The 12,941-nt window shown below is 46.1% G+C and overlaps 1 protein-coding gene across 2 annotated transcripts in view; it reads right to left on the bottom strand.

The window, feature by feature from the left end:
• sfi1 (SFI1 centrin binding protein) overlaps window positions 1-12,941 on the bottom strand; it is a 126,785-nt gene that overhangs the window by 3,929 nt on the left and 109,915 nt on the right. For both annotated transcript variants that reach the window (XM_068005502.1, XM_068005504.1), the window contains 3 exons: window positions 7,869-8,208; window positions 4,457-4,619; window positions 2,200-2,302 (listed from right to left, as the gene is read on the bottom strand). In XM_068005502.1, coding sequence (XP_067861603.1) covers window positions 2,200-2,302; window positions 4,457-4,619; window positions 7,869-8,208 — 606 coding nt within the window. The remainder of the gene's footprint in view (window positions 1-2,199; window positions 2,303-4,456; window positions 4,620-7,868; window positions 8,209-12,941) is intronic.

Here is a 12,941-nt window from a genome sequence, read left to right as displayed (position 1 = left end):
TGTCAGAAACGGACGAATTGGGTAATTAAGATAGGAGTAGGAAAGAAAATGACTGTACAAAGTTTACAATGAAAAAGGAGGAAACACTGGAAAGAATGCAGGGATTCACCAAAACAGGCAAAAGTATATTAGAGTTGCAATAATGGGCCCAAGAGACAAGGACAAAAAAAGATGCCAAGCACAATATTAAGCATTTTTATAGCATAATAATTCAAGGCCTTGGAAAGGGTGCAGAGGAGATTTACCAGAATGGCACCAGGGATGAGGGAATTCAGTTATGTGGAAAAGCTGGGATTGTTCTCCTTAGAGCAGGGAAGGTTAAGGGGAGATTTAATAGAAGTGTTCAAAATTATGAGGGGGTTTTTATAGAGTAGATCGGGAGAAACTGTTTCCACTGGTAGGAGGGTCAGTAACCAGAAGACACAGATTTAAGATAATTGGCAAAAAAGCCAAAGGAAAGAGATGAGAATTTTTTTTTTACTCAGGAAGTTGTTATAATCTGGGATGCACTGCCTGAAAGGGCGGTGGACGCAGATTTAATAGTAACTTTCAAAAGGGAACTGGATACATTCTTAAAAAGGAAAAGATTGCAGGGCTATGGGGAAAGAGCAGGACAGCGGGAGTAATTGCTAGCTCTTTCAGAGAGCTGGTACAGGCACGATGGGCCGTAAAGCCTCCTTCTGTGCTGTATGATTCTACGATTCTATAACACAAAAGTGTCATTTAGAGAGGAAGTTAGAATTCTAAAAGCTAAAGTTGCTGCAGAAACTGAAGAGAGAAGTTAAAATATTAAATGACTATTTTCTAGAGGTATTCTAGGCAACTATACCCATTAGCCCAACATCAGTAATGGCTAAGATAATGGAAACTATTCTTGAGAGTACCCTGGGGAAGTAACTCTATAGTAACAAGAAACAGCCAGCACGGATTTAGAAGATGAATATCCTGCCAGTCAAACTTCCTTGGATTCTATAAAATAGATGTGCCACTCTCTAAGGTAAAGTTTATTTGAGTTTTTGAAGGCTTGTGACAAAGTCAGAGATTAAAGACTAACTAAACTGAAAGCCACAGGGATCTAAGGTGGGGCTAGATCAGGTGGTTACTAAATAGGAAGCGAAAAGTGATAAGAGTCAGAACCTTCTCCAGCCCTAAGTCCCAGTTTGCACTCTCTGCTCTTCCCCTTCCTAATGCCATCCACACTGCCACAGATTGCATCTTCAGTCACCTCCCCTCTCTCTCCTCCCAAACACCTATTGTGTGCTCACTCCCCACTTTATCAAGCATGTTGGAATGTTTTGCTACACTAAGGGTGCTGTATAAATGTATGCTCTGGTGGTTCCTGTTGCACGGATGAGATCACATTGGCAGCACTGTGTGCAAGTCTGGACAGTGCAACACAAAAACATATACGAGCACTGGAGAGGGTGCAGAGAAGAGCAGTAAGTGGAACGGGGATGAGTTGTCAGGAATAAATTAAGACACTCAAACTTTACAGTTCAGAGCAGCTGGTCAAATGGAGGACCTCAGAGGTAAACAAAATATTAAATGGCATCAAGAGTTAGGCTAACCTACTACTTTAAATTAAGCCAGGTAAGTAGGATGAGAAATAGTTTAAGAACTTCTTTATTAAAGACTGATCAATGTTTGATAGGGCAGTGAAAACATTAGGGAAAGTTGAAATGTGGATAGCTGAGCTTCAAAGGGCAGAATGACTGTTTCTCTTTGTTTTTTGACTTCTCTTATTCTGCCTTAACTCAACCTTAAACAAGCCCAGCCCACCACTATCAGTGCGGCATTTATCTACTTCACACACCAGCCGTCCTGTGGCCTCTGGGTGAAATTGCCAATTAGGGACAGTTCTGTGCAGAGGCCCAGGCCCACTAGGAAATGGACTGAGACGGCCCAAACTCATTTTAATGTAGGACCCTTAAGGCCTGCAGACAGAGGAGACTTTCATCCCGTCGACCTGGGCTTGATTTAAACCCAGCCACCCAGCTTTAACTGACAGAAGAGATCAACTGAGGAATAAACACATCGGATTCTTCCACTTACTGATCAACTTAACTACCTTCACAAGTGCACTAATCCTTGCTAAGTATCTGAACAGGCAGAGGTGCTTGGGAATGAATGTCCTTCAGAGGTACGTTGCTGAGCTGCTGCGGTGGTAACAAGAGCCAGACAGCTTCCTTAATGACCTACCTCAGGTTCTGTTTGTTATCATGGAAACGTTGCATCTCCTGACGTATTCCTTGCAGTTCTGCCTCTAGCTGGTGTTGCTGATTATATTCATCAAAGTTATCATCTGAATTATGGGGGCAGGGGTGGGGAAATGAGAAGAAAGGATTAATTCATGTGTAGCATTTAAAGCAGAGCTCGTGTTCTCTCAAAAAATAAGTCTGACCTTCACAAAAAAGATTTAAACATCACAGCAAACAATGACATTACCTACACTGTACGGTTTTCATTCTTTGCAACGACGTGTATTCTGCACACCCTAGCAGTAAAGACTAGCTTGATTGGTTCCAGGAAACCCCGTGCTTGGAACCGATATGGAAACACGCTTAGTTAGATAGGCAGTGACACACAGTCCCACATCACAGAAAGACCCAGGACCTGCACCATTTTATGGTTTTCAGCAACACCGATCGTACAGAATACACAAGAATAGAGTGATGGGCCAACACTGATGTGGAGCTGACAGATCTGTGAGGCTCTAATTTCTCTAGTTCAGCAGCTTCATAATTCATTCTGCTTCCTTTAATTCAAAGAAAAACAGGAGCCAAAGCATTAGTACACAAGTCCATTCCAGTCACTGTGTAAAAGCCCTCAACCAGGGGTATCAAAACTCTCCATGGGCCATTATAACCGCGAGGCCCTGGTAATCCAGCCTATGAAGCCCAGGTAATTCAGTTCTAATCGCACTTTTGTACTTCTCATCTGCTGGCTTCTTCAGTTTGAACTTTGTGGATCTGGAGGTTTGGGAAGGGCTGTTCTTAGTACTTTTGCCTCATCGATAGATAAATCGTAAATGGGTTTGGTAGCCCAGCGGTTATGGAATTGGACCAGCAACCCAGAGATTGCAAGTTCAAATCCCACAATAGCAAATTGGAATTCCATAAATCTGTGGGAAAAATGACTATGTAAGCTGCTGGATTGTCATAAAAACCCAACAGGTTCATTAATATCCTTCAGGGAAGGGAACCTGCCACCCCTCTTGGTCTGGTCTACACATGACTCCAGCCAACACTAAGTGGTTGACCCCAATACTGGGGATGGGCAATAGAAACAATGCCTATAATCCCAATAGCATTAAAAAAAAATTTAAACATTTGGTTTGGTGATATTTGCAGCTTGGGATACATGCAAATTAATGGCAATATTGACTTTAAACTTTATATCTGGCACCCAAGCAGCTCACAAAAACAAGAAGCTTGGATGTTCCAGATTAAAGGGGAAAGTATAACATGACTGTCATGGGACGGGTTGCTCTTGTTCAACTACAGGCTCACTAACACTGATTGGGCTAATTTCTCTTCTAGGGTTGGAGAGCTACTCACACTGGCACTGGTCAATCATGTACCCAATCGGGATCTTGGACATTCTGGAGGGAGGATTAGGAACATTGCAGTGAGCCAGCATGATCTGGTGGTGATATGGGCTTGATATATAGTGAAACCAGAATTCTATAATGTGGGAGAGCTGGACTGCACAAAAGAATTTGGAAATGGATGAGGATCACCTTTGAGTACAGTACTGGGCGGAGGGGCTTAGAACGCTATAGAGATCCCCTCCAATATATCAATTCACGACTGACCCTGAGCCTGCCCATCCAGACCCGGTGGATATACAAAAGCAACACATCCAAGGTTGGAGCACAACAGGGAGGGAGGGAAGAAAGCAAGCTTGTATTTATATAGTCCCATTCACAACCTCAGGATGTCCCAAAGTTTCACAATTACTTTTGAAGTGTAGTCACTGTTGTTTTGTCAGCAAACGTGGCAGCAAATGTGCACACAGCAAGGTCCCACAAACAGCAATAAGTATTGGTGATGTTGATTGAGATATAAACATTGGCTAGGACACTTTGAAACAGTACTACGGCAAATTTTACATCCACCTGAACAGGCAGGCAAAATCTCGTGTTTAACGTCTCATCTGAAGCACTCCTTCAATACTGCGGTGAAGTGTCAGGCCAGATTACACGCTCAAGTCCTGGAGTGGGGCTTGAAACCTTTTGACTCAGAGGCGAAAGTGCGACCATTGAACCAAGCTGACACATGATGGACTTCGGCTGGAATCGTACTGAGCCACAGTTTGTAATGTTGTCATTGTATGTGTTGGACTCAATGTCAGCTTTTCTTTACATTGTTGATAGTTTCTTCTTGCAGTTACTGATCTAATCTAAAAATCAATAAGTTTTAGTCATTAAAAATACTACTGCCAGTTATCCATGTACCTGTGTCTTGAAAGTCCAGGCTGCGGCGTCCTGTCCTGACTCTGAAATCGTCCGGAGAGAGCAGCTGCCGAGTTGTGTGTGGCCGCCGACTCAAAAAACTCTCATCCTTTTGAATCTGGTGAGCACCAACAGGGCCACTGTGCCTGGTCAGATCCTCGTTTGTCTAAAACCAAAGAAGGACCATTCAGTTAGATCCACTTCCCTTGCTCCTCCTCCACAGATCCAAACAGAAAGATCTCGTATTTATACAGTCCCTTATCATTTCTCTCAGAAATGTCCCAAAACACTTCACAATGAATTACCTTGAGCTGTGTCTGACCTACAATTCCGACCAAGAACTTCACTCAGACTCCAACATTCAGGACTCTATTAATGGATCCTGGTGGTCACAGTGGAGTAAATAGGTTGATCCAATAATGGTGCTCCATAGATCGCATGTCCAGCATGACAGGACCCCTTGGCCCTTTCTGGATATTACCTTGATTTACTAGGAATGCTTACACTAACAGTGTATTTGAGAACAATTTGCTTTACGAGACCCTCACAGATTACCTTTTCCAGATATAATCAAACTCACTGCCAACGTGCAAAAGAGAAAAAACTGTATAGTTACAAAGCCCTGGGGTGCGCCTGCAGATAGATGGTTCACTGGTAAAACCACAAGAACTACCACTTGATGTACAAAGATAAGTGCACTGAGGTCAGGTTTGTTTTTTCCCTATTTTCTCCCTTCCTATCCTTAAGGCATCGATTCCTTGTTGAGGTACAGTTCTATGGGTGCCGCTTAATCTCAGTTACCTTGTTTGTGAGCCTTGACCACAGAGGCATCACGGCCCAGCCCGATCGAGTCATTCGATCCCCCACCCATAAGACCATAAGAGATAGGAGCAGGAGTAGACCATTCGGCCCCTCGAGCCTGCTCCGCCATTTGATGAGATCATGGCTGATCTGATTTTGACCTCAACTCCACTCCCTTGCTGATCAAAAATTTGTCCAACTCAGCCTTGAATGTATTCAATGACTCAGCCTCCACAGCTTCTTGGGGTAAAGAATTCCAAAGATTCACGACTCTCTGGGAAAAGAAATTCCTCCTCACTTCCGTCTTAAACGGGCGAACCCTTATTCTGAGACTATGCCCCCTAATTTTAGATTCCCCCATGAGGGGTAACATCCTCTCAGCATCTACCCTCAGAATCTTGTATGTTTCAATAAGATCTCCTCTCATTCTTCTAAACTCCAATGAGTATAGACCCAACCTGTTCAATCTTTCCTCATAAGACAACCCTTCCATACCCGAAATCAACCCCCCCAATCACCCGTAATATTTCCAGCAGGGGAACTGAACAGAGGTAAGGTGCAGGATCCCAGGCCAAGTCGACTCTCCCTGCTGATTGCTTCTACATCCACCTGAAAAGGCAGACAGTGCTTTCATTTAATTGTCAGAGTGATTACTGAGGACGTTGACTCGCACAATGATATACATCAGACCCCCCCCACCGCTCTCCTTCCACCCGCACCCCGCCTCTCCCTCCACACCCACCCCCTCGCCTATCCCTCCACACCCACCCCCTCGCCTATCCCTCCACACCCGCCTCCCCCTCCCCCTCCCCACCCGCCTCCCACGCCCGCCTCTCCCTCCGCACTATTGCTTGGGCTTGTTTTCTTCTGCTGGCCTGAAGCAGTTTTTCCGATTGGTCAAGCTGACCTCGGTGACACCTCTCCTCTCTGTACAACGTGGTTCAATGGTGCAATGTGCTTTCACCAGTGTCACACTGCACTTTAGCAAACAACCAATAAGCAGCAACCAAAGAAGTAAAGCACACACAGCGATCAAAGATTACACACACGCTGCTTTTCACCTTACCATTTTACCAACGCATAAATATGAGTACTGACATCACATGTCCAACAACGGAGTCTATTACTCATTCTTTATTTATTGATCAGAAATGCATTAACCACGTGTAGCTCTGCAGTGGACTTGAACCCACAACCTTCTGACAGCAAGATTGCTACCAATGAACCCAAACCATGTTGAGTCATTATGGGAGCCTGCCATGAATATGTAATCTGCACCTGTATTGCTTTTAAAAAAATTTTTACAAATAGTTGTAATCAACGTACAGCTTTCCTTTATTTGATCCAGGAAGAGAGGGTACATTGTTATTCCCTCCTGCTCTGAAGGCTCTGGTATTTCCTGGAGTCCGTTTCTACAAGTACCAGGCACCCTCTGATACCTCATCTCCACATGAGAGCCAAGAGTGAGTGTGAGCAGACTATTTAACTGTAGGGGCATCACAGTCAAGCACCCTGCTGAATTCACCTGATGTCCACACGTGCACACATTCCAATAGAAGTCACTGATAGCAATCAGGAGGGAAACAGTGGTTGAATTTTTTGAGAAAACTGCAGAGGTGGGCGGGGGTGGGGGGCGGGGGAAACGAGACCATGAAGGGTTTTGAAGACAAGGACTTTGAAATCATGGAACTGATGGCGGTTGCCCAGGACTGCTGGAGGTGTGCTTTAGGAACTGAACCGAGCCGTGGAGCTCTGAGTGAGTTGCAGTTTATGAACAGGGGGGTTTGGGAGGCGGGCCAGGAGAGCACTGCAGAAATTGATCCTTGAGGTGATGATGGCGTGAATGAGTGTTTCAGCAGTGGTGAGGTAAGGCAGGCAGTTGATGCTCTGGAGCTGGAAATTAGCATTCTTGGTGATGGACCAGAGGTGTGGTAGGGTAGGGCAGGCTATACCCCACAGATTCTGTCTGAGTGAACAGCCAGCGAGGGAGACAGAATCAGTGTCTGAGGCAAAAAGATTCTGCCGGGGAGGCTAATGGGCCGGCTTTGGTCCTGTTGACGTTTAACGAAAGGAGGCTCCAGCTCATCCAACACTTGATATCGGACAGCACGATGCCAGTCGTGGAATCTAGCAGAGTAGAAGAGAGGTATGTATGGAAGCTGACCTCAAGCCCTTACACAGTCTCAATCTCTCAAATAAAAACTCCCATTTTGCTGATAAAATGCATAGAAGGTGCAACTGACGGTCAAATATACAAGCTCACATTTACTACTTTTCACCGCAGAGAGTTACTGCTCCAATGTACTGAGTCACATTATGGTAAGACGTAGATTTATGTTCATTATTCTCCCTATGGAGGAGAGTTCCTGTGCCAATAGAGACTGAGACCAGTGTTTACCACTTTAGCACTCAGCCTGCTAGTTTCCATCCATTTAAGCGAACGGGGAGGAAAATCGTCAGCTACCCAGGCTTTAGTGTCCAAACTCGCACATATGGAACGGACACCAAGACGAGATATCAGAGAGAACCTGGTGCCTGTGGGAGCTGACCCCAAGAATCAGCATCTTCAGAAGGGGGGAGGAAGAAAACACACAGATGAAGAACAGTGGCTTACGTTCACTTTCTCCTTTCCAAGCAACAGGAATGCCGACGGGGGCAGGAGGAGTTCCTTTGGCACCGGCTGCTCCTGCTGGTTATCCACGGCTGTCCTCGACAGAACAAAGGAGGCGCTGGGAAAGGGGGCCTCTGGTGGCACAATTGGTAGTTTTTCTGCTGTTTCTGAAGTACATAATGGTTGGCAGGAAGCAACATCAGTGGCATCATTCTCAGAATGGTCACTTAGATTGGTGTGACCTCTTACGTTCAGGGGTTTGGTTTGTGTTGCAGTCTCCATTTTGGCTAAAGACCGATCAATCGTAGTTGACTTTGTGGAGTCCAGACTCAAAGCACTGGCTCTAAAACAAAAAAAAAGACTTGACTATAAATGATTAGTGGTGTGCTAATAATTCAATATTTCAACATTAATCTGGAAATGACATCAACAACTAGCAACTGGAAGCCACTGTCAATGCTGGAACTGAATGGTATAAATAGTCAGCGCCTGCATTAGCCCTAACTCCACCAGGAGTCCACACCTACTGTAGCTCGAACTCCACACCTACTGTCGTCCTAACTCCACCAGGAGTCCACGCCTACTGTAGCCCTAACTCCACCAGGAGTCCACGCCTACTGTAGCCCTAACTCCACCAGGAGTCCATGCCTAACTCCACCAGGAGTCCACACCTACTGTAGCCCTAACTCCACCAGGAGTCCATGCCTACTGTAGCCCTAACTCCACCAGGAGTCCACACCTACTGTAGCCCTAACTACACCAGGAGTCCACACCTACTGTAGCCCTAACTCCACCAGAAGTCCACACCTACTGTAGCCCTAACTCCACCAGGAGTCCACACCTACTGTAGCCCTAACTACACCAGGAGTCCACACCTACTGTAGCCCTAACTCCACCAGAAGTCCACACCTACTGTAGCCCTAACTCCACCAGGAGTACACACCTACTGTAGCCCTAACTACACCAGGAGTACACACCTACTGTAGCCCTAACTCCACCAGGAGTCCACACCTACTGTAGCCCTAACTCCACCAGGAGTACACACCTACTGTAGCCCTAACTCCACCAGGAGTCCACACCTACTGTAGCCCTAACTCCACCAGGAGTCCATGCCTACTGTAGCCCTAACTCCACCAGGAGTCCACACCTACTGTCACCCTAACTCCACCAGGAGTCCATGCCTACTGTAGCCCTAACTCCACCAGGAGTCCACACCTACTGTCACCCTAACTCCACCAGGAGTCCATGCCTACTGTAGCCCTAACTCCACCAGGAGTCCACACCTACTGTAGCCCTAACTACACCAGGAGTACACACCTACTGTAGCCCTAACTCCACCAGGAGTCCATACCTACTGTAGCCCTAACTCCACCAGAAGTCCATGCCCACATTATCCCTAACTCCACCAGGAGTCCACACCTACTGTAGCCCTAACTCCACCAGGAGTCCACACCTACTGTAGCCCTAACTACACCAGGAGTACACACCTACTGTAGCCCTAACTCCACCAGGAGTCCACACCTACTGTAGCCCTAACTACACCAGGAGTACACACCTACTGTAGCCCTAACTCCACCAGGAGTCCACACCTACTGTAGCCCTAACTCCACCAGGAGTCCACACCTACTGTAGCCCTAACTACACCAGGAGTACACACCTACTGTAGCCCTAACTCCACCAGGAGTCCACACCTACTGTAGCCCTAACTCCACCAGAAGTCCATGCCCACATTATCCCTAACTGCACCAGGAGTACACACCTACTGTAGCCCTAACTCCACCAGGAGTCCACACCTACTGTAGCCCTAACTACACCAGGAGTCCATGCCTACATTATCCCTAACTGCACCAGGAGTACACACCTACTGTAGCCCTAACTGCACCAGGAGTACACACCTACTGTAGCCCTAACTCCACCAGGAGTCCATGCCTACATTATCCCTAACTGCACCAGGAGTCCATGCCTACATTATCCCTAACTGCACCAGGAGTACACACCTACTGTAGCCCTAACTGCACCAGGAGTACACACCTACTGTAGCCCTAACTCCACCAGGAGTACACACCTACTGTAGCCCTAACTCCACCAGGAGTCCATGCCCACATTATCCCTAACTGCACCAGGAGTACACACCTACTGTAGCCCTAACTGCACCAGGAGTACACACCTACTGTAGCCCTAACTGCACCAGGAGTCCACACCTACTGTAGCCCTAACTACACCAGGAGTACACACCTACTGTAGCCCGAACTCCACCAGGAGTACACACCTACTGTAGCCCTAACTCCACCAGGAGTCCATGCCTACATTATCCCTAACTGCACCAGGAGTACACACCTACTGTAGCCCTAACTGCACCAGGAGTACACACCTACTGTAGCCCTAACTGCACCAGGAGTACACACCTACTGTAGCCCTAACCCCAACAAGAGTTCACACCTACTGTAGCCCTAACCCCAACAAAAGTTCACACCTACTGTAGCCCTAACCCCACCGCGAGTCAATGCCCACCGGAATCGCACTCTACCAAGTCAGCAACTTCAGAAAAGAAGAGAAAACCCCAATGTTTATATTGACATTTCAAAGACAATGATTGAAGGTGATTAAACTCATGGTTCACAGACTGTTAAACTAGATTAAATCCAGGACACTAGGAAAGCAGCACACACTGGAGAAGTGTCAGTAAGAAGCAATTTACAATCTTTAGGCAGGGTGATTGCTCTTCTTTCTGCTAGCAGTGGACAGACACCTACATTTATTTTCTACTTTTTTTTTGGAAGTTATTCTCTTCCCTTCTTACTCTGAGATCTCATGTATCCTAAACCTTCCTTACTCCAGATATGAGCAAACTGTGCCGATTCCTCCCCCAGCACTGCTCTCTCTTGCTGACGGGAGTGCCCCAGCTTAAAAGGCTTTGATTTTATTTGCTTATTCTCTCTCTCGGTCTCCCTGTGACCTGACATAAATAGCGAGTGTCAGTGGGCTACTCACCAAGGGGCATCACAGACAACCCGATCTTGTTCCCCACATCAACTTTCACATCCACACACTGGCACTTTCCACCAGGAGTCGCTGGGCAGCCATCAGGAGTGGGAACCCTGACTGATTTATTCCCCCCCCCAACCCAATGGGTACCCCAGGGCGCTCCTCGAGATTAGCTAACTCAGACTGGTCATCTGAACTGTGACTTCCTGCTCTGTACAGCACAGTGCATTTTCCAGCTGAGAACTGGGGGAAGCTGTTCAATTGTATCTTCTTCAGGGAGAAGCTGCAATACCACGGTGCTGGTACGATGGGTCACTTCCTGATCAAGCAATGTCACCTACCAAACAGGTATCTAGTTTACAAAATCGTAGATCTAATGAAACTTGGGACACTTTGTACCACATAATGGTGTTATTTCCATCCAATACTGTACAGCTCTCATACAGTACATAAACAAGTCAGACCTTCAGTACTAGCACCTAAGAAAAGACATTGTCTGTCTGCTGCACTCGGGCCATTAAAACAGAAGCTTCCAGGTATGATTCCCTGTATGTACTGAGTTAAGTTAGCTGATCTCAGGCAGAAAGGCAGTAGGAATGCTACAATGAGCACCAGCATCCCTAGGTTAGCGAGGAGAAAAAATAAACTGGGGGTTCTTATTTCTGATTGTTAATCAGTGGCCCCTGCAGGTAAGTGCGCGGTGGTGAACGTTGGGCAAGTACCCCAATGCAACCCTAAACCTAACGCAGTTGCGATGCCTTTCATAGTCAAATAGCCTGCCAAAACTCAGTCTAAGCTCACACAGGGTGAATGCCGACTTGTGTGTGGTACTTGGGATGTGGCCAGCAATTGTTGACTATCCCCACTGGAAAGGAGGGAAGAATATCAGGAAAACAAATACATTGTATCATGGACCAAGTGAAAGACCATAATGAGTAATACACTGAATTCAAGCACGTGGAAGTCAAAAATATTCACAAATGGAAGGAAAAGAAAGGTACCTTTCACAACCTCAAGACATCTCAAAGTGCATCACAGCCAGCGTTGTAATGTAGAGAAACATGGCACCAAACTGCTCACAGCAAGTTCCCACAAACAGCAATAAGATAAATGAGCAGATAATCTGTTAATTGAGGGATAAATATTGGCCAGGACACTGGGAGAACTCCCGTGCTTTTCTTCGAATAGTGCCATGGGATTATTTACATCTGCCTGAGAGGGCAGACATGGCCTCGGTTTAAAGTGTCATCCGAAAGATGGCACCTCCGACAGTGCAACACTCCCTCAGTACCAGCCTAGATTATGTGCTCAAGCGGTGTAAGCCTTGGCTCAGTGGTAGCACTCATGCCTCAAAGTTAGAAGGCTGTGGGCTCAGGTCCCACTCCAGAGACTTGAACTACACTTCAAAAGTACTTAATTGGCTGTAAAGCACTTAGGGACATCCCAAAGTCTGAATGGTGCTATATAAATGCAAGTTCTTTGTTTCTTTCTCTCAGATCTCTGGATTGGGGCTTGAACCCACAATCTTCTGACTCAGAGGTGACACAAAGCTGACACCAAAATTTATGACAAGGAATGTGAATAAGGTCAGGAGTAGATCATAGAGTGACCTCCTAATACAGGACAGTGCACATGGTGTTGGGCGAACAGAGAAGCATGTAGAGTGGTCCACTGCAGCCTCCAGGCATGAACAAAGTTCATCATGAGAAATAACCAAAATCACTGATTTCAGGTTTTTAAAATGGAAAAATGGACAGAATCGCAAAATACAATCCCCAAAATACAGGTAAATAGCCCTGAATCCCATGTGATAAAAACAGAATTTCACTTATTCAATCACCATAAACCAATGGACCTGAAAATAATCTATAATTTCAATCAAGTAATAGATATAGGTTTTTCCAATAGCCGAGTGGGTAAAGGTACTCACAGACTGCTGTGCTAAGCCACACTAACTAGTAGGTCCTGGGTTTGATCCAGGTCTGTCCTGAGTTAGATCTCAGCTAGGTCAATCTTTAAATTGTTACAATTGGCCTCAGGGCTCTTGAGCTGGTGAAGGGATTCCCCTTGTCTGATTACTAACCACTGACC

The sequence above is a fragment of the Heptranchias perlo genome, chromosome 25 (genome assembly GCF_035084215.1).
Source record: "Heptranchias perlo isolate sHepPer1 chromosome 25, sHepPer1.hap1, whole genome shotgun sequence".
Taxonomy (NCBI): domain Eukaryota; kingdom Metazoa; phylum Chordata; class Chondrichthyes; order Hexanchiformes; family Hexanchidae; genus Heptranchias; species Heptranchias perlo.
The sequence above is the reverse complement of the archived record's forward strand: the minus strand, read 5'-3'. Positions and strand labels throughout refer to the sequence as shown.